We start from the raw sequence: 22558 nt of genomic DNA, 5'->3' as shown, positions 1-22558 counted from the left end.
GCTGCTTCTGTTCCTAGGAGTTGGAGTCTCTAGCTTGCTCCTCTCTGTAGTTCTCCTCCAAGCCACACGGTGGGGGTGGGAGGCACTGCTGGGATCCTAGTGACCCTCCTGAGGCAGGGTCTCCCTTGCACAGTTCTCGGTGCAGAGGGCTGTTGGGGGGTGGGGTAGCCCCATCTGGGCTCATTTTACCCCTCCCCCCCAGTGCATTGGTCCCTGTTTTGGCCACTTCTGCTCCTACTGGTTAATTTTGTGTTTAGCCAGAAGGAAAACAAGATGTGTGCATACAGGCTTGTTGGTCACTGTGTATAAACACAGAGCAGTGCTGCATTGTCCCTAACAGCAAGGGGCAGGTGCCATCTAATTCGAGTTGCATGAATCACTGATTTTTCAATTTCCTGGAGGTTCAAAAACAAGAAGAAGAAGAAAGAGTTTGAACCAAGTTGTCCTACATCCCAGGTGAGAGACCTGAGCACTGGCCTATTAGGGAGTCATGGCAACCCTATGTTGTTTTTGTGTATGGCACCTGAATCCCCTTGTGAATCTAGTCCAAAAAATTAAAATGTTTGTTTTGGAAATGTTGAAATGGTTCATTTTGACACTTCCATTCCTCCCCACCCCCACCCCCCATCTCAATTTTTCTAAATTGGCACAATTTTGCAAAATGTTTCAGTCAACCCAAAGCTACATTTTTCAGCTGAAAATTTTTGCCTGGCTTCACACCTAACATCCACTAGGATAATAGGTACTCTCAAATTACAACACCAAGGGACAGTTGAGTGCTTCATGTGCACTGTAAGTAGCAAGTATTAAGTTCAATAAATTAGATGCTATTTCCATCATTCTGAGTTCAGTTTGCTACCAAAATAAATGCCCCCTAGCTTTGTTTAGATAAATTGTATGACACATCTCAAGATTTCAATACTAACTAAGGTTTAAAAAAAAATCAAATAGAGCATAAGGAACAAAGTTAAGCTCCTTACCTCTTCAGGGATTCCGACCCAAACCTGCTTGTGCTCCCAATATTGGCCAGCCCCCACAGTCAGTCAGTTGGCTGCAGCTTGTGATGAGGGAGGAGGTGATACTTCTCCATGGCAATTCCAAGTGGGGTGATAGAGCAGAGTACAGTCCCTGCCCCTCATGGTGCATGTGCAAATCTTTGCCCTGGATAGCATCCATTGGAACAAACTAATACTGCAACCAGGTGCAAATATACAATATAGACCAGAGGCATTATGCATCTGCTCCTGACTTGTTTTGGGAATTTTGTGTTTGTCTCACCTACCTCACTGGCCCTAGCAGTGCATGTAGAGAGTGCTGCAAAACAGGATAATTAGCATGGCTGCACTGAGCAGAGTCACAGCTGGTACTGGTTCAATAAAATTGCAACAGTCCCTTTCTCCAGTGCAGAGTGGGCTCTGTGAGACAATTTAGGGAAAGCAGCTATTCAGTTGTCTATCTTCTAGGATAGAGACAAAGCACTGATAAGACAGTAGGGGTAAGGACTCCAATGGTAAACATGATTCAATTAAAGAAATTCTTCTTTTCTGTTCTCTCCTCACATTTGTTTAACTTTTGAATAATGTATTTGTGAATTAATTTAGTGTTTATAAAAGTTTGGGGCTAAGGGTCAAAATTAAATCAGTGTCAAGAGCCTACACAAGGGCTACAAAATGCTGCACCGCTTAAGTCTTACTTGGAGGATTTAAGTGGTGCTCACATTTTATCAATAAATATTTATATTATGGTAATATACAAAGGCCCAGCTGGAATAGAGACCCCATTGTGCTGGCATGAGAATAATCCCTTCTTCTGTGGACTTCTCTGCACGGGGTCAATATAACCCTAACTGTATTAACTTTGTGCCAAGCACAGTACAGATATGTGCTGCTTATGTTTTCCAACACAGTTCTATAAGGACATTTCTGTCCTGATTTTCAGTCCCCCTCCTATTCCAATCCTGGGGCTCTGCTGTGCAGAGACTGCAAGACAAGCTAACCATTGCAAACTGAGACATAAAAGAAATGGGTGCTATGATGAGACCACAAAGTATATTTTTGCCTGGAACCAAAATCAAGATTCATATTCTGATCTCTGAGGATGAAAGTCAAGCGTGTTAAATTCACCTCATGTAGCTAATTCAAATGAAATTAATGGGCAGCAGGTTTAAAACAAATAAAAGGAAGTTCTTCTTCACACAGCGCCCAGTCAACCTGTGGAACTCCTTGCCTGAGGAGGTTGTGAAGGCTAGGACTGTAACTGGGTTTAAAAGAGAACTAGATAAATTCACAGAGGGTAAGTCCATTAATGGCTGTTAGCCAGGATGGGTAAGAAATAGTGTCCCTAGCCTCTGTTTGTCAGAGGGTGGAGATGGATGGCAGGAGAGAGATCACTTGATCATTACCTGTTAGGTTCACTCCCTCTGGGACACTTGGCATTGATCACTGTCAGTAGCCAGGATACTGGACTGGATGGACCTTTGGTCTGACCCAATACAGCCGTTCTTATGTTCTTAAAGTCCCCTCAGTTCAGGCTCTAGTTGGAATGTTGTGGAATGTTGCCCTAAACCTGTGTAACAGACTCTCTGTCCTACAACTCGCTATGGTTAAAAATTACAGCCACAGCTATTAGCCAGCAGATATGTGACCAAACTTGTCTGCGGAGCTTGTAAAGTTTGGGTGTGGAGGCAGGGGAATGAGAAGGAATGGGTGGGATGGCTAGACAGGATTTACTTGTGGTTTCAAACATTTTCACAATTAGACAATGGATTATTATGTGGCTTGGTTTGCATCAGGTTTGTCAGCTGCTAAAATGTGGGCTACAAAGACAGTTCATCAGATAAGCACCGAGTTGGCTAATGGATTGTGCTAATAATAAGTTGGTACTGTGAGACCACTGTGAACTATTACCTAGCTTTGCAGGAAGTGAAATCTTGGAAGAGTATCAAATCGAAATTACTTTTTTACAGGAAAGGTACACATAATGGTGACTGGACAGGCAGAGAAAGTTTTTGCATTCTTTGATCATGCTCTATCCGTAAAGATAATACAGATGCACTCCACCTCTCCAAACAGCCAACTAACTCCAGTATTTCACTGGGAAAGTACGTAATTGTATCTGAAGTGTGCAAATGGGAAAGCGAGGTCAGAGTGTGTCAGCCTACATACCTTCAGTTTAGTTTACTCATTTTACAGCTTACTTAACTCACCATTTATAAGAAATATTGGGAACAGATTTTTATATATAGCCACTCTTGGATACATTAGTTGCTAGATTGTGCTGGATATTTCCCTGAGGCCAAGTGTATACATTGTATCTTCTCAGAGGTAAATGGTGAGGCACTGTGTATTATACATTTATCAAGGACAAGAAGTGAATTTAGGGTCCCGTATCACTGATGCAACATGGATATTACTTTTTAATTGGATCAGGGGATGGATGAGCCCACAATGATTAGGATGCAGAAAGTATCACAGCCTGTGTAGTAAATTAGTTGTACTTTTGTTTAGCATAGGCAAAATACAGACCATTCACTAGACATAGGTGGAGTAGGCATTGGGGGGGGGATCTACAATGAGGAGAAGGTTGATTGAGGAATCTACTCTGAGGAGGAGGCATGTTTCCTTTTGTCTATATTTGAAGCTGGCCTCTTCATTGTAACTTAGCAAGTCTACCCCAAAATCAGGTGATCACTATCAGTACTAGGCTGAAAACAACCACTTTTGTTATTGCTCATTGGTTACTGAGCACCTGTAGAGTGCTTGGTTCTCTACACATGAACAAGAAGACATCATTCCTTCCCCTTGAGACGATTACAGTCTGGGTCAGGCACTGACAAAATAGATCAGACACCAACATAACACACCATTTGACCACATGAACTAAAGGAGGGTTTAGGAATCTTGTGCCTAACAGAGTGGCCTGATTTTCAATAGTGTTGAGCACCCAGAAGCTCTTATTGATTTACAAACTTAAGCCCCTGACTTAAGCACCCATTGTTCTAAAATCTTGGCCCACATATTTTTTTCAGCAGATGAACAAATTTGGAAATTAAATAGCCTCTTCACTGCCTGCTAAAAATCTAGATGATTCCCACTGAAACACGTGGATCTGGCCATAAGGGACACTAGTCCAAGCTCTACTGGCAGAGAAACACCTCTAAACTAGCAACGGGACTGGTTTCCCAAAGAAAGAAAGAAAAAGAAAGAAAGGAAAGAATTCACATTAGGTTCCTTCTGTTTTTAAGTTGTAAAAACCACAACTGGTGCAACTGCAGCAGGATGGTGTTTGTTGCCATGAGAATCAAAATGAAGTTAATACAGACATGATCTTTTACATTAAAAAAATACATAGACAACTAATGTATATACTTCGTAAGGGAATTCCTTCTATGTTGCAGTCCACTGCCACTGGAACCAGCCAGTGTTGTCATGGACAGAAAATCTGAGGTTGGTGATCAGGCTGCCAGCTCACAGGTGTCTCTGTAGAGCAAGGCCCAGTATGACTGCAGGAGTCACACAGGCTTAAGGACAATGCTGCAAAGACTACTTGAAGGTTTGAACAAAAACTAGTACCATTTCCAAAAAAGAAAGAATTATTGCAAAATTGTTGCAGTGTAAAACTTCATCTCAGAATTTTAAGCAGAAAGAATCCCTTAAAAAGCAATAGGTGTCAAAGAAATCTTCCTGAATAGGCTAGGAAAACTGCACACATCCACAGATATTCCTCCTAAAAATAACTTAAACAGCCTCAGCGAGAAAAAATTAATCAGGGGAAAGTAGTCACGCATTGTCACAGGGCTTATCTACACTTACCGGAGGATTGATGTTGCAGTGATCGATACAAATGGGTCTAGTGAAGACCTGCTAAATTGACCATTGATTGCTCTCCCGTCGACTCCTGTTCTCCACCAGATCGAGAAGAGCAAGGGGAGTCGATGGGAGAGCATTTCCTGTCGACATCGCATAGTGTGGACCCTGCGGTAAGTAGATCTAAGCTACGTCGATTTGAGTTACAGTATTCATATAACTCAAATTGTGTAGCTTAAATCAACTTTTTCCCTTTAGTGTAGCCAAGGCCACAGAAAGCTTAAGGGCCTTGAATTTCTGACCTTGGTGGTGGAAATGATGGCACACACAGTTCAAGACATTCAAGGTAATGTCATAATTAATAATAATTAATAGCAACATCTCAGGAGTGGCTACATCCACCTTCTATAACAATTACCTATGAATCCAGAGGAAACAATAGCTACTTCAGACACCTTCTGGCTCTCCACAGAAGGGAGACTGCTGGGAGCACAGTTGTTCCTTTACACAGCTTCACACTGCACTTGCATAATCATACACACAATTTCATTTAGATGTCTGTGGGCCTGCTTGGACTCCTCTCAGATACATGTATTCCCTTGCCCCATTGTCTTTCCCGTATCATCTTCCACCACACAAGATGATGCAATATCATTACTTCATGACACCAAGGACTATGCCAACATCAACCATCCAAACTGGTGAGCTCCCCTCTTATTCTGATCTACTTGAGCCACTGGCTACATTTGATTTTTAGAGAAAAAGGTTTAGAAGGAAGATGCTGCTATCGTCACTGCATATAGCCTTGTTACTAGAGCCTTTTGGCTAGTTTTGTTGATTTTAATTTTCTTCCATCCTGTTTCCCTTTTTCGTATTTTAGGGATTATTTTGGAATTTAATATAACTGAATTTGTCACCTGTTTGCTTTGCAGAGGCATCTTTGTGTGTTTGCACAGCACCTAGCACTGGGCCCTGATCTTGATCAGGGATCTATGAGACCTATTGCAATACAAAACATAAATAATCTTCTATTGAGCTACAGGCATTTGTTTTTCAGTCAGCTGTCACTGTATGGTGTTTACACATTCTGTGTTGGGTCCCAGTTGGGTGCAGAGTCAGGTGGTAAACATTCAGAAACTACAGAGACACTCAGATAATATTACAATAGGCACCAACATAGAACCTAGGTAAACAATTTCAGATCTGGGATCCTGGTCAGATAGCGGCAGCTCCCCCCTCCCCCCGTCCCCTTCCTTCTTGAATCTTATCCTTCCTTGCAACATTTGCCTGGTAGAACTAGACTCTCTTGGCCCTGCTCCAGAGAGTATCCTGCTGGGATACTATATGGCTATGTGAAATGATAATGGGATAATTAGTCTTTCATCTCTCCCACAAACCACCAGTTCTTATCCAGCCCACGCTGGCTGTGACTGAAAGTTGTTACTAGACTCTGTCAGTCACGGGGTTGTGAGATTAGTTTGTTAGTCTCAGTCCATTCACACCAAAATTAGCACCATCTCACATTTTGTCACCAATCTCAGCCAACAAACCAAGGATGGAGTAGGTCTGGAGATTATTTTTTATCCTTCTTCAACTGTCCTTGCAGAAACCATACTGTTCTCAATTTGTGAGTTACTGCAAGGTGTACTCCTTGACCCCTAAGAAAGAAAACAACATTCATGTCTGTCCACATTCAATCTGAGTGCTGATGTTGCTCCTTGAAGAAATGCTCTGATGTTCAATGTATTTACCTGCAAGGGCTGAATGCCTAAGTGAGCATAATAAAATCATTGAGTAGCAATTATGTCTCATGCTTTTATCTGGGCTATGGAAAAAAGGAACCCCCTGAATGCAGTGGATTCATGTTTTAAATTACACACCAAAGATTATGTGGTATTATAGTACACACCAGGGAGTAGCAGTCTGTTGTATGCTGAATGGGAAGGCAGAGGTTTCCCTCCCAATGTACTATGTAAATTCAGGGTTTTCCATTTGAAAGACCAAACTCTAGCTATTTTCATTCTCCAGGAAACCAGTTTTAAAGGAATGTCTGGAACTGCCTGCAGTTCTTTCCAGTTAGGATTTATGGATGGGAAAGGGAACTGCAGTAGCATCATCAGGAATTTGATTGAGCAATCCACATTCTGATGCCACAGAGGCACCATTAGCCCAACTTCTAAGTCATAAGGTTAAAATATTAACAAAGTTCTATTATCAGATCCACACATTGCTGCTCTCCTATTAAGACTTGACATGAACCATGTCCCTAAAAAAAAAAAAAAAAAAAAAGTCTCACATTTAGTTGGGAAGTTAATTAATCTGCTAAAGAGCAACCAATCTGAACAAACTATGACTGGAACTGCCAGTTAGAACAGCTCATTGTGTTTATATAGAGAGAGCTACCCACAGCTGATGGTTTTGGGAAAACAATATTAAAACTACACAACACTACACAACACTTTTCTTCCAGAGGCATCACAAAAATGCTTTATAGACCTCATACCCCACCCACCCACAACTGGAATGCAGCCAGCTCTGGAGTGGAATGTGGCAGACATTCTTTGCTAGCAGCACTACATTACACCACACTACAGTTTTTTAAGAGGAAAAGACCTATGCAGGGAAAGACATACAAAACTGTGACAATGGGGAGGTAGCTGGTGTACTGTGACTGATGCTTATTACACTTATCATAATTGTCTTCCTGTTACATGATGCTTTCACCTGCCCCCATCTGTTTGCGTAGCACAATAGGCCCCTGATCCCTGAGTGAGGCCCCAAAGGCACTATCACAATACAAATAACTATTAATAACCATTTCGCTAATTGATACTCTCGACAGAATTTACATGAACAAAACGACATTATCCACACTTGAATTTGGCTAGTGCACTGGGATTAACACTTCCATTTTGTGTTATGTGATCCTAATTGACCAGAAATGGATTTCTTGTTTTTTACCTCTTAACTGAAAGACATATCAGGCAACAATTAATTACAGACTAAGTGGAAGTCTGCCCTCTGACTCAGTTCCATTTACTCATGAACTTCCAACACCAAGGCCTACATACCTCACCATTTATCTTGAAGGTTTCTGTCCTAGCTAAGGTTAGTATTCTCGATCCAAAAGTGGACAGGAACATTTGACTTTTATTCTATGTTTAGCTTCATCAAAAATCTAGTAGGAAATTCTAAGCAATTGCCTCCAATGCCTCAGTTTTCCCTGGAGGATTGGAGTATATGTCATCCAGGCTTCCTCAGTCCTTCTAGTTTATAGCAATATTCAGGGATTCAAGAAAATGGGTATATTATTTCCTCCGAAAATAAAGCTGATGTACCTAGGGTTCACCACACTCTTAGCATAAAGTACATATAGAAGCTACTCTTACAGACAACAGTATAATACATTGAGAAAAAAATTCTTGCTTACTAGATGGATTTTGTCCCACCCTTTGTTTGAAAGTTGTAGGAATACATTTCTGTGTAATGGGTAATTTATCACTTACTCATATCTACTGTATAAAGATCCCGTTATGTTAAACTTTTGAGGGTAGACTTAAAGGAGCCCTGCATTATAAAAATGACTAATCTTGTGCCCTCCCCACAAAAAAAGATACAGTATTTATAGTGGAGTAAAGGATATAGGTCATCCTCTCAAATTGACTGAAATTAACTAAACCAAAGCTCCCCACTATTAGAATGCTGACTCCTAGAGATTATAGGTTCTCTTTTACCTTCCACTTATCTTTCCTTTTCTCCTTGGGTGCCTTATGGAAAGATATGGTAGCACTGAGAGTTTTGGGTAAGTTATTATTTCATCAGTATGTGTTTTATATCAATTGTGTGCATCATCTTTAACAAGCATCTTCTCTCTAGTTCATTTAAAGAAGAAATTAGGTTGTGATTTTCTCTATGAAATGGATCTGTTAGCTGAATGTCATTTAGAAATTATTTCTCATGCAAAGCTCTCTGAGCAGGTTGGTCATTGCCAATGGGCAGAAGTCCTCTCACTGCTCTCTTGAGCATTTAGGCTCAAATCCAGGAAAGGACTTGATCCAGTAAAGGGCTTAGAAGTACAGGCTTAAGTCCTTAAAGTTCCCATTACCTTTACACCCATGTTGCTGCCTCTCTGTGTGACAAGAATTGCAGCTTTATCTAGTACATGCATCTCCCTTGTCTCTTCTCTTCCTTTTCTCCCATCCCTCTTCTATGCACCTGTTTAATGAATGCAGATCCCTCCCACTTTTCCAAGGCAGAAAATCTACAGACCAAGAAACTTACTTCTCAGTTGTCCACCAAGCTAGACTTATCGCAATGAAGCTAATTCAGCTGATTTGCTTTGCTGGCTGCCTTGGAATAGGATGGGCTGTACAACTGTCCAGTTTAGACAAAATCTGTAAGTACCACTTTTCTGTTTCAGTAGTAGCAAGCTACATTAGATTTTATGCTTTGAGTTAATGTATTTATGTTTAGTAATGCTCAGCTGAATTGATGCTGTAACAGTGCAACCCAGGTTTAGCTGAACAGGAAACAATATAGCAATATGTAGTTTTATTTCAGATGTTGGTATTATTATTTATGTAGAGCCATACATATAAGGAGTTTTACAGGCAAATAAATTATTTATTAGAACATATACGTATTTCCCACATGAATCCTTGATTGTAAAACCTAATTCTATTTGATATAGAATTTTAAACCATTTCAGGCCAAATTCTGCCATCATTTATACCAGTGTAGGTCTGAAATATCTCCATGGACTTCAACTTCCACTGACATACTGTGGGCAAGAAATTATACATTTTCCTTAAAAAAATTACTGATATGTACAGCTCCATGCATGCACATGGCACTATATAAAACAATAAGAATAGGTAATAATAATAAAGTTAATAATAAATCAAATTACTCTAGATTTATACAGGTGTAACTGAGAAAAGAATTTTGTGCTTTAAATCTGATATTTATATGCGTACAGAACAAAGAAAAAAATTAAAACTCCATGCTACATGAATAGGCAAAAAGAAAGTATCTAGATTGAAGCCAAAATAAAAAAAAATGGTATTAGGAAAGTACCAGAATGTATGATCTCCTTTCTCCTGGTGTAGTTTTTAAGAAGAAGAAAGAAAAATGTGCCTGAGATACTGCAACAAACGTATACATTGTAACAATCTTGTAATTCAGCAGTATCTGTCACACTGATCAGAATGCTCCCAAACCAGTTTCCAAAGGGTGATACAATACTAAAGGCAGGAAAGTTGTTGGTAATGTTCTGCACTGTCTCTTAGTCAAAGGAAGATAAATAGTGCACATGCATAGGAGAAATGTGTAAGGTCACTTCATTTATCTATATGTGCATTTTAGTTATCATTAGAGTTAGGGTTTCCAGACAGCAACTGTGAAAAAACAGGACAGGGGATGGGAGGTAATAAGCCCCTACATAAGAAAAAAGTCCCAAAAATGGGACTGTCCCTTTAAGAACAGGACAGCTGGTCACCCTAATTTAGAGTACAAGTAGTGCAGATAGAGATCCTATTAGTCTTTATAGGAGTGTGACATTTTTAAGGTCAAACACACCTATTCTTGACCCTTTTCTTCACCCCGAATTCAGTATTTATATAGAGGCTGATTTTCAGCAGTCATTGGAGGTACAGGCGCTCAGCGCCTCTGAAAATGAAGCTCACAGCATATTTCATATGTGTATAATAATGTGTTCATTTAGCGCCCAAACCAATACTGCCTGAAGACAATGAGAGTCTTTCCATTGATTTTAACAGGAGTTGGATCAGGTCTTTGATGAGTGATAGGTACATTCTTTAAAACTCTGTTGATTCTTTCTGAATGAAAGGAGGTATTAGAGTATAATCTACTGTTAGTAATTCATTAATGGCACTATTTATTTTTACATTTTGGGCCAGATTCTGCTCTGTGATACCAGTGTAAATCCAAAGTAAGACTGTTCAAGCCGATCAAGTTGCTCTGGCCCTTTGGCTCCAGCTCTGCAGTCCTCAAGCAAGAAAAATTCCATGGGAGTTTTGCCTAAGGACTGAAAGATCAGGGTCTTCAGCATAACAAAATTGAAATCAGAGAGGCAAGGTCAGGTGGGTGAGGTAATCGCTTTTATTGGACCAACTTCTGTTGGTGAGAGAGAGAGAAGCTGTCGAGCTACACAGAGCTCTTCTTCAGGTCTGGGGAAAGGGACTCCCAGGGTCCTAACAAAATGCAAGGTGGAACTGACGCTGGGAGTTCCTTTTCTGGACCTGAAGAAGAGCTCTGTGTAGCTCAAAAGCGAGTCTCTCTCACCAACAGAAACTGGGCCAATAAAAGATATTACCTCACCCACCTTGTCTCCCTAATATCCTGGGACCCACAGGGCTAGAGCTACACTGCATACAACTGAAATCAGTACATCAGAATGCAAAAAGAAAAAGAATTAGCATTAGGACAAATGGCCAGAGGCCATGTAGAGAGAACAATGAACTGGCTCACATTACATTGGTATCCAGGCTGAGTAAAATGCTGTACCTGGTCTTCCAGCAAGCACAGGAGAGCCCAAGGGCTTTATCTCAGAGGTGACTAAGGGGAATAGTGTCAGGTTAAAAGTCACATGTAAAAAAAACCCCAGTCATTACTAACAGTACATTAGAGCTTTCTCAGCTAGTGGTCTGGGGCCCCCTGGGGGGCTGCAAGAAGATTTCAGGGTGGCCAGCAAGCATGGCCGGCATTAGATTTGCTGGGGCCCAGAGCAGAAAGCTGAAGCCCCATTGCATGGGGCTGAAGTGTGGGGCCCTGAGCCCCACCACCCAGAGCTGAAGCCTGAGCAACTTAGCTTTGCAGGGGTCCCTGTGGTGTGGGACCTCAGGTGATTGCCCTGCTTGCTACCGCCTAATGCCAGCCCTGACTTTTATATGCAGAAAAGCAGTTAATGGGGCACAGGTGGGCCTTGGAGTTTTTATAGGATGTTGTGGGCGGCCTCAGAGAGAAAAGGGTTGAGAACCCCTGCATTAGAGAATATTAAAGGGCCTGATTCTCCACTCTGTTACATTAGTTTTAGGCCCCAGTTCAGCAATATACTTAAGCATGTGTCTAGCTTTAAGCATATGAGCAGTCTCACTGAAGTCACTGGGAGTTCTCATGCTTAAAGTTATACTCATCATATAATATCAGGGTTGGAAAGGACCTCAGGAGGTCATCTAGTCCAACTCCCTGCTCAAAGCAGGACCAATCCCCAGACAGATTTTTGCCCCAGATCCCTATAATGGCACCCTCAAGGACTGAACTCACAACTCTGGGTTTAGCAGGCCAATGTGCAAACCACTGAGCTATCCCTCCCCCTCAAATTCCCCATCACCCCACTCAAAAGGCTGGTGGGGTGGTGTAGTGCTGAGGACCCCAGCCACCATTCCCATCCCCTCTAATGTCTGCCAAGAGAATACAGAGCTCCCTATCATATGCATACAGACACCTCCTCCCAACGGGGCCCTTCCCTTCTCTTAGAGATCTGTGCTTAGCACATCCTTTTACACATCCTTGCTGAACTGGAGACTCGTATCAGATAGCTCCAGTAGCATCACTGAAGTGATCAGCAGAAAATCTAACTCTAAAAAAATCTAATTTACTTTCCATTAGTTAGTCTGTCTGTTTATACTTTGCATTTCACACATCTTGGAGAGTGAAATTAGACTAGATCATTCATTTTTCTTTGTAGTCCCTTTCTAGTCAGTTTCACTTTCTGGTTTGCACTAGTGTTGTAGGAAATTACTTCAGTCTGGGCAAAACCCATTTTAATTAAAATATTTACTTAAAGAATTTACATATCTGGCTATTTAAACAAAAGTTAAGTTTTCGATTCAGGGCATGTCTACACATATAGTGGTGCAGTGGTGCAGTTGCAGTGATGCAGCTGTGACGCTGCAGTGCATCTCCTGTCTCCCAAGCTCTTCATAGGTACATTCACCTAATTAAGATAACTAAGATTCTCTCCTAAACATTTGATCTGTTCCTTGAGTGTCTATAGCATTTAAAAAAAAAAAAAAGCACAAGATAAATAGCGAAGCTGGTCCAAAATTGTCTATCAGAACATTTTTATAGTGGAAAATGGCTTTTCAACTAAAAAAGTTCTTGTGAAAACGTTTCCATTTTGTTGAACAATTTTTGTTTTCATCAAAAAAAACCCAAATCATGAAAAATGTCAATGAAAATGAAAAAAAAAATTGTGTCTTAAGTTTTTCCCATCATGAAAAATTTCTGATTTCCCCATCAGCTCTAATAAATATATCAATAGCCATTAGCTAAGTGTCCTGGTCATCATATATTTACATGGAAACAAATTTGCTCTAACATTATCTTTTTTTTCTATTTCCAGCACTAGATTTCTTTCCAAATGCGAGCGTGATTTTAGCAGCAAGAATGAGTTCATCTTTCATTGTTAATATTCCTAAGTGTATTTCTTCCTCTCAATTCACACCCACCACGATTAGACCAGCAGTAGCAGCTGTTGGTGATAAAGTTGCTATGCCAGGTATGGTGTATTCTTGATTTTTCTCTTTCGATGTGTCGATTCTTTTAACTTGTCATTACTTTATTGGTTATAAACCATGACAGATTGACACCCTCAAAGGCCAAAGTCCTCAAGACATCCACAGAAGATCAGGCAGAATATGAGCAATAACGGTGCAAGCTTCCTCACAATCCCTCACTGATGTGACTCAACCATGACTTAGAAGGACTATTTCTATGTGAGATAGGGCAGATTTATCTCCATGCCCATCAATGCTTGCCCTTTAATGGGACTGTCAAAAAGGTGGACAACTATGGTTAGATAGCTTTTTTTATATAGCCACCTGTCCAGCAGCAACTTAACTGATACCAGCAGGCCGTGTCACACAGTCCACTGCCTTCAGATAGCAATGATTTCAAGTCACTACTGGTAGTAATCCTGACTGGATTTCAGTATTGAATTTATGAGTGAAATCCAGGCTATATAATGTTCAGTGCCAGGGTCACCATAATGTGTGATCATTGTGTAGTAAGTTTGTGGCATCATGCAGTAGACAATGCGAGTCACTTAATGGTGCTGAGGCCCTAAAGCAGTGGTTCCCAGTTATTTTTGAGTCCACCACCCTCCTTTGTGATGCACTGGCCAATAGTCGCCTCCACCTTTATCCTTGTGCCATGCTCTGACACATGTGCAGCATCTTTTTTTTCTGGCTGTTCTCCCTCTGACATGTCCTCTCTTCTGTCTCCATTCTTTCTTCTCCTTTTCATCTGTTTTTTTCTCTTTTTTTAAAAATAAATTCTTGCTTCTTTTTGGGGGCTTTTCTTGCTCCCCTATTCATATTCCCACTCATGCTGCATGGGTTGTGGGCATCATTAGTGGCTCTGTAAGGCCAGGACACAGGCATCACATCTGTGCCCTATAATTATCCTGGAGGCTTCTCATTCCCTGCAACATGGCTGTGGCCTTCAGGGACAGCTAGTCAGAAATTTTTTGTTTAAAACTTTTACCTGTGAGAAAGGTGGAAACATTTTTCAAAGACAATTTCCAGTAAAGTTCTGTTTTTCAACCAGTTCTTCCTGCAAGTAGACATGTTATCCAATCCATGCCCTACAGATACCCACACTGCTCAGTCCATATACTACTGTGGCCCCTGGCTAGTCACAATGTTGCTTAGTTGAGGCACCATGGTTGTGGCCTGTGAGTTATGTGCACACTATAAATTTGGGAGAGAAAATCATTTTCAAAGTTTAGTTCTATTTTCACACTATCCTTTCTTCCCTCATTAATACAGACAATGAGGACTAGGTTGGCACCTTGCAATCTGTCCCTGGGAAAGGGGCAGGACATATTTGTTTTAGCTGAGGAGTAAAGAACAGGGACTGAATTATGACTCAGTCCCAATTCAGATCCTGTTTCCCACTTGCTCCATGGAGGATGTAAGCTGTGCCAACCCTTTTCCTGCAACCTACTTCCCCTCCTCTGTGTCAGCTCATCCTGGGCCAATGCTCTATCCACTCCTCGCCTATCTGCACTGGCTAGGGACTAACACCCCCAGAGCAGCTACTTCTCCCACACATTACAACCCATATTGCCCACACAGGGGAGAGAAAGGGGCACCTTATGGTTCCTTACTCCCCTGTATGGGATGCTTGAGCCCTTAGATAACATCTTCAAACCACAGCGTCGGGAATAGGTTATGGTCTTGCTGCACTGATTATTCATATCATTAATGTGAAGTTTTTATGCCGTCCTTTTTCAAGCTGTGACAGACACCAATCAGATCAAATCCCTCCACTCTTCCTCTACTGCCCAAGTTTACTTTGCGGGAGAATTCAAGAGTGTCTCATGTAGAATAGCCAGGGATCTTGTGAGCATGGACATTGATGATGGGAACTACAAGCTGACCACAGTCGTAGGCTACCAGGTTGGGGTAGAAGTCTGTGAAAAAGCTAAAGGCCCCTTCTGCAATCGTGCCCTTCAGCCATCGTCGATTTACAGGTACCGTATGAGCCAACTGAAATGAAAGTGCATTAGGTAGGGCTAAAATATTAGACTTTGATAAGTCAGTGCTCTTACACAAGGTGATGCTGGCAACATGAAAGCATGAGAGGGTTTCCTTTCTCTAGCAAATATAAAAAGGGTTAAATATTTGTTTTTGTTTTTTAAAACATTCTAGGCTCAGAGTTGTTTAGGAATTGTTTCCTGCCCTGTGTGGTTCAGTCATTTCCACTATAATTCAGGAGAGGTGCACTCTAAAAAAAAGGAACTTACTTACTTCTGATTCATGATCCGTAGTGTTTAATACATTTTGTTTAGACACCCACTGAAACCAAACACAATGGTTTTAGAGATGAACCTTTCAGGCTCCACAATTACCTTAGGACTCAGATATTCCCGGGAAGGCAAAATGAGGGCTCTCTTAAAAAACATACATATGCATTCAAAAATGAGCTCTTATGTACACAGGACAAATTCTCCCCTCTGGTTCCAGCCCCTTTGCAAAGTATTCAGAATCTGGCCAGAGCTGTTGGGTTGAGACTAGAGCTGGTTAGGAATTTGACGACAAAATGTTTTTTCATTGAAAACTGCTGACTTGTCAAAACTGAGACTTTTCATGGGGAAGGATCAGTTCTGACAAATTTCTGAACTCGAAAAAATGTTGAAAAAAGTTTTGAAATTGTTAAAATGTCCTGTTTTGAGATTTTATAAGCAAAAACCTGTCAGTTTTCTGGTTTGAAACACATGTTGTTTCTAAATTTAAGCTAATCATAGTACATTTAAAAATATTAAAATTTTGAGATTTTTGACTTTTTGTCCTGATTTGGGATGGGCACATTTTTCAAAATCTCAACATATTTTGCAGGACGGGAAAACCATTTCTTACCCAGCTCTAGTTGAGAATTCCACTGGTAGGTAGTGGGGTGTGTGTTCAGAGCTGGCATAAGGCTGGCAGACCTGGCTCCCATGCCAACCAATCCCCACTACAGACTAGAAAGTGTGCTAGGGAATTGAATGGGCTCTTCCAATTCACAGATGGGTATGGTTCCTTACAGCTTGTCTACACAGTGCAGCAATGCATGGCAGAGGGGTGTGATTTCTAACGTGCACCAGGGTGTTGTGCTCTAATTGGCTCATGTAGACCTTGCTGGTGTTAACTAAGTTCCCTTGTGCACATTAATTGAGTGCTGTTTGAAGTAGATTTACGATCATGTGCACCGAGGAGCATTTACTGCACATCAGCATGGTCTGCACAGGCCAGTTAGTGCACAACACATTGGTGCACTTCAGAAATCACACCCCTCTAGTTCACATTGCCACACTCTAGAGATAAGCCTTAGAGTTCATAGCCAACTGTTACAAGTTACAGAATCCCTATACCTATTCTAACTTATGCTGAGGCTAGGGCAACTAAGACTATCTCTACTATAAGGTATGCCACTCTTTGTTGGCAGGAGAAATAAAACAAAATAAACCCACCTCCAATGAGGGCTGGTAACTATGTCGGTGGGAGAGCATCTCCCGTCGATGAAGTGCTGTCCATACTGGCGCTTTTCTTGGTAAAACTTTTGTTGTCAGAGGTGTCTTTTTTTCACACCCCTGACTGACAAAAAGTTTTACCGACAAAAGTGCCATGTAGACATAGCCTTAAGAATCGAGGAGGCAGAATCCCATTTTGCAAGCACATATGGGCATCTGAGTGTACAATGCCAGCTTGTGTGGATGCAATGGATGCATGCACTGTTTTTCTATTTTCCTCATTGCACCTTCTTCTGAAAATCAAAATGCTCTAAATAATGCAACACATTATCTTTAGAAAACTTCCTTATTACCAAATACCATAAGTGATAGTTCATAACTGTAAACTCAGACAAAGAGAAAAGTTATAGGTGGAGAACGAGGGCCTGGTCTAAAGCTTACCCAGTTCAAAGGATGTCTTTCCAGTGATTTCAATGGGCTTTGAATCAGGTCTGTAAAATGACAGAGAGATTAAAGAAAGAATTCCACTTACATGGATGAATTAAGAATGAAATGTGGCGAAAGAAGAATATGGGTGGATGTGAAGTCAAAGAGGAAGGGTGGAGTGAATCCATGCAGAGTTTTGAAACGTGGATAGTTTCTTAGGTGAGTAAGAAACAGTGACAGACCCAAACCAAAACACTAGGTCCAAAAACTCTTCCCGCCAAATATAGGTGAGCTTTAGAGCTGAATGCCAATTCAACATTTTGGACATGGGCCCCATCTTAGTAAGGAACCATTTCAAGTAATGGTGGGATGGGAGTCAGAAGGTCCTTCTTTATGAAGACAGAGAACAGGCTGTGACAGCAATTTTCCATCATAAAAAAAAAGTTTGCTATTGTTTATGGTGGAGAATATTATCCTAGGTTAAAAACAATCCAGAGCTAACAACTGAACTAGACATTCAGTGGTATTTTGTATGATCCTGCTTAAGAGAATGTCTAACTTTTTTCCTCCCCCTGCTTATTTAAGGGTAAATTTCTTTATTTTGGATGAAAATGCGGTAATAAGAGCTCACACCGGCTGGTCAGATGCCATACAAACAAACAATGGTGAGTCCCTAACATAGTGAAAAAGTCACTTCAGTTATTCTCATTAAGCTCCTGTCATTCTGAGTCATAAAATCACCCTGTTACAGGATAATAAGCTGCTCTGCTAAAGGTATTTTAACACTAACCTTTCTCTGTCCAGTTCATAGCACTGTGCAGAAACTTGGGACTGGATTATCATTTACACCAGATGTAGTTTGTATCCACTTTGCAGTTAATCAGTTAATTTACGCAGGTGTAAAAGGCTACAAAAAAGTGAAATGCATGTGAGAATCAGGCCCGTGGTTTCATTTAGCCTGATTCATCCCTACAGTATAAGGGTTAAATAATAATAAACAACTAATAATTAATCTGTTTGAGATTTAAAAATAAGTAACCAACAACTTCCTGCACTAGGTTAGACGTCTAATGCCTTGTCTTCACATAAAATTGCATGGATTTAACTAATCTGGTTTAAAAACTGATTAAATTAAACCAGTGCAAAAGCTCGGCGAGGGCACTCTTAAATTGATTTATACCTGACTTCTGTTGAATTAGCATAAATGGATTCATTGCTAAATTAAGCTGAATTGACATAAGCCATTTTAAAATTTATTTGAGAGATTCCACCTGGAGACTGCACCAGTTTAATTATGGATCTTAAAAAAACAAATATTTAGGATACCACTACACTGAAATCAGAGGTGCAATTGCAGCATGGGCTGGGATATCTGTGCTAGCTTTGCTGGAGCTAATTCCCTGCTATTTTTAGCTGTACAAGTGGCAGCATGGCAGCGCGGGTATGCCAGGGACCCTGGGCACATACTTGCATTGCCAGCCTTTGCTGAACTCTGTACCTTCATGTCTTCATTGCTATTTTAGCTGCACTATCTAGATTAAAGCTAATGTCGGTATGTCAGACTGTCCTACAATCACAACTATGATTGTGGTGTACATATACCTTTAGACAAACTGCTAGTTTGTGTGTAAACAAGGCCTAAGTACCTGAATGCACTGAAAAACCACATGCTTAGATGTCTAAATAGTAGGGCTGTTAAACGATTTAAAAAATTGCAATTAATCACAAGATTTAAAAAAAAGTTGATTAATCACACTTTTAATTGCACTGTTAAATGATAATAGAATATCAATTTAAATTTATTATAAATATTTTTGGATGTTTTCCAACATTTTCAAATATACTGATATCAGTTTCAACACAATACCACGTGTACAGTGCTCACTTTATATTATTTTTATTACAAATATTTGCACTGTAAAAAAGATAAACAAAAGAAATAGCATTTTTCAATTCACCTAATACTAGTATTGTAGTGCAATCTCTTTATCGTGAAAGTTCAACTTACAAATGTAGACTTTTTTTTTTAATGTAACTGCCCTCAAAAACAAAACAATGTAAATCTTTAGAGCCTACAAATCAAAGCATGAAGGGTCATACAAATGTTTAGTATATCTGGCATGTAAATATCTTGCAACACTGGCTACAAGAGTGACATGAGAATACCTGTTCTCACTTTCAGGTGATGTAAATAAGAAGCAGGCAGCATTATCTCCTGTAAATGTAAACAAACATGTTTGTCTTAGCAACTGGCTGAACAAGAAGTAGGACTGAGTGGACTTGTAGGCTCTAAAGTTTTACATTATTTTGTTAACTGTGATGACAGCCCTACTAAATAATACAACTTACACCCTCACACCAGGGTGCAAAAGGGAAACATCTGTTTGAAAATCTACCCCTATGGCTTTAACTCCCTAAATATTTTGTCTTTACATTTTAGTGACAACCTTCACGGCATATGATGGATCATTCTTAGGGCGGGCCGGAGGAATGATAGTGATCACGGTACTGCTTTCTGTTGGTATGTTCGTGCTGGTGGTTGGCTTAATTGTGGCAGCAGCTCTTGGAGGAAAAAAATCATAAATCAGGCAAGCCAAGATTGCCTTCCAGAACAAAAATGACTACCAATCTGAATGAACTGTTTTCCGGGAATCAAGAAAATCTACAATAATGAGTGCTGCATTAAAGAGGGAACATGAAGAATTAGAAATAGTATAAATCAGAATTGAAGATGTATAATGTATCAAATGAAAACTGTATATAGCCTGATTTACAATGTGACAATTTTTATATCAAGAGCTAACATTAGAGTTGGGCCCAAACCGAAACTCTAGGTCTAAACAACCCTGATGTTTGGTTCCAAGTTGGCTTGGGCCTTTCTTTAGCTAAGATACTTTGGTGCCATAAACAAAAATCCATCGTCATTAACCTGAGACATGCAGCTAGGGAGTTGTATATCATGTGCCACAGTGCATGACTTTTAATTCTAGGAGCAACATTTCTGAGGGTGCTTGGGCAGGCTTTATATCTCTGTGTCTTAACACATCTGCTGTGTTAGTGGTTGTATGGTGTGCAATGGTGGATTATGGGTGCACTGAGGGCTATGGCTCACTGTGTGTAGTGAATTTCTATTTACACCCATGAATCAGAGGCCACCATCTTTGAGTCTGACATTTCATGTTGGCTGGAGAGGATGTATGGTACATTGTGCTAACTGGTATAGGAGTTGATTTTAGATGCCTGATCCTTAGAGATGTTGAGCAGCTATAACTTCCATTAACCCACTCCAACCTGCCACCTGGCAGTCTGCTGACAATGGCTTACCTGGGACCCATGAAGCCCAGCTCCAGGGTTAGGCTCTGCCCTGCGGTCTATTTGGCAGAGCCCTGAAGCAGCTGACTGGCCCTACTTAAGCCGGCAGCAGGAACAGTAAGTTGTCTGAACAACTGGGCTTCACTCTGCTTGGGACTTGTGTGCCTCGTGGCTCCATGTCCTTGATTTCTTGGCATCTGACTTGTGGTTCTGGACCTTGTGGTTCTGGAGTTTGTTTCCTGCCTCTGACCTCCTGGTATCCTGACCCATCTTGACTCTGGTTCCTGACTTGTGGTTCTGACCCCCAGTCTATCTTCTGCTTCTGACCTTCTGGTATCCTGACCCAGCTGACTCTTGACTCCTGTCTTGTGACTGGACTCTGGCTCCAACTGCTAGGTTTGACCTGGTGTGACACCCAAGACCTCTCAGGATCAGGCCCTACCATGACATTGTAGATGTCCTGATGAGTTTACATGGTTTGCATATTGATCCATAGTGACAGTTATTCTCCTGAAGGGTCTGTGCCCAAGGCCACTCTGAAAATTTTCATTTATGCTAATGAGACTTGTCAAGTAACCACTAAAACTGAGCTGAAAGAGCTTTTATTGCTTTGAGCTGAGAAGCCTCATCTCAGCTGACAGAATTTGCTTTGATGTTTTGGCAACTGCACTCAGACCTCTGAAGTGGTCCAGCTGTGAGCTCTCAGAGGTGTAAATATTTTCAATTAGTATTTTCAGTATAAATAATAATACCAATAACCAAATCAAATTCTTTAGGTTTGAGGCTCTGGGGTGGTTAAAAGATAAATTTAGTTTAGTCAAAGACTGTGAATGACACTATAAGTGATAGAATTAAAGACTTCATTTAAAATAGAAATTTAAAATAGAATAGATGGTTAAAGCAAACAGGAAGTATGATATAACCATATACTGCATTTTTATACTCACATTCCAAAATGAAATGGTGCAGCCAGGGGTGACCATTCCCTGAATGAGGAGAATGGGTAAATAATCCTTTTTCTAATGGTATCTTGATGGTGGATGAGCATGCTAATCTAAAATTAATGTGCTATTCTTTAAAAAATAATTTACAACAACACCCTTGATTAATTAGCATTAAGCCTATCTTTTACCATATCTATATTTCTGCTACCTTAATTAAAATGCCTTCTACTCCCTCATTGGCTATTTAATATTAAACATTTAACATTATCTTTAACAACTGTGTAAATGCCATTCCGATAACTGTCAGTATAGATAGCATCCTTCCAGAACATTTACATTACGTCCAAAACTCTTGCTAGAACCAAACACATTTACAACATGGCCTGGGGTTATGTCCTAAATTATCACTAACTTGACTATGAGCTCTCTTTCTTCACTTCACCCACAATTTACCACGCCCTCGCTACTGTCAAATCTAAACTTTGCCCCCTAAATGTATTCTCCACTTACATTTTAGCACATTTCTATTACATTTTTATGTAATATAAACAAACATCACTTTTATAGGCTACAGAGGACAGATTCCCAATCATCATCATGTGGCAAAAGGAAAAAAATACCGGAAAAAAAAATAGATTGAGAACATGGAGTCTGAGTTTAATGGAGATGCGAATATGGCAGACCCCTACATAATTATATAAAAGTACAACCTATAACTAAGAGAGAGAGAGAGAGAGAGAGTGGGAAATGACAGAAATACATTGGGCCAAATTCTTCTCTTGGTCAAACCCATGCAAACCCATTGACTTCAATGGAGATGCACAGGAGTAAGTGTGAGCAGAATTTGGCTCTTTTGGCTGAATCCAAAGCCCATTGAAGTCAACAGGAAGCTTTCCATATAACTTCAGTGAGTTCTGGATCAGGCCCTTTATGTTTGGTATCATCGGGTACCAAGTCTTACAACTAAGTATAAATGTAACTGTCAGTGATTACTTTTATGAAGTAATAACTGTCAAAATGAAATAAATGACAATCTGTGATGAGGATTTAAAAGCAATAAAAACAGTGGAAATTCAGCTGCAGGTTCATGATGC

General features: G+C 40.4%; 1 protein-coding gene across 2 annotated transcripts; it reads left to right on the top strand.

The window, feature by feature from the left end:
• The first annotated feature begins 381 nt into the window (after positions 1 to 381).
• Positions 382 to 22189, top strand: UPK2 (uroplakin 2). Of its 2 annotated transcripts, XM_039498847.1 has the most exons (6): positions 2240 to 2292; positions 9038 to 9201; positions 13171 to 13326; positions 15066 to 15303; positions 17794 to 17873; positions 19649 to 22189. In XM_039498847.1, the coding sequence occupies exons 2-6, from the start codon at positions 9120 to 9122 to the stop codon at positions 19789 to 19791; spliced, it is 699 nt and encodes a 232-aa protein (XP_039354781.1). In that variant the 5' UTR covers positions 2240 to 2292; positions 9038 to 9119; the 3' UTR covers positions 19792 to 22189. The 2 variants fall into 2 exon arrangements, with proteins under 2 accessions (XP_039354789.1, XP_039354781.1); XM_039498855.1 differs by lacking the exons at positions 2240 to 2292; positions 9038 to 9201 and adding an exon at positions 382 to 456.
• Positions 22190 to 22558: the final 369 nt, after the last annotated feature.

Source organism: Mauremys reevesii, linkage group 1, assembly GCF_016161935.1.
Source record: "Mauremys reevesii isolate NIE-2019 linkage group 1, ASM1616193v1, whole genome shotgun sequence".
Classification (NCBI taxonomy): Eukaryota; Metazoa; Chordata; order Testudines; family Geoemydidae; genus Mauremys; species Mauremys reevesii.
This window is presented reverse-complemented; position numbering and strand designations above follow the sequence as displayed.

Bases quoted from the DNA above. Each gene is read 5' to 3' on its own strand.
- UPK2 (XM_039498847.1), top strand. From the start codon at position 9,120: ATGAAGCTAATTCAGCTGATTTGCTTTGCTGGCTGCCTTGGAATAGGA. The intron at 9,202-13,170 runs GTAAGTACCACT...TTCTATTTCCAG, and splicing joins GTCCAGTTTAGACAAAATCT to CACTAGATTTCTTTCCAAAT. The intron at 15,304-17,793 runs GTACCGTATGAG...TGCTTATTTAAG, and splicing joins CAGCCATCGTCGATTTACAG to GGTAAATTTCTTTATTTTGG.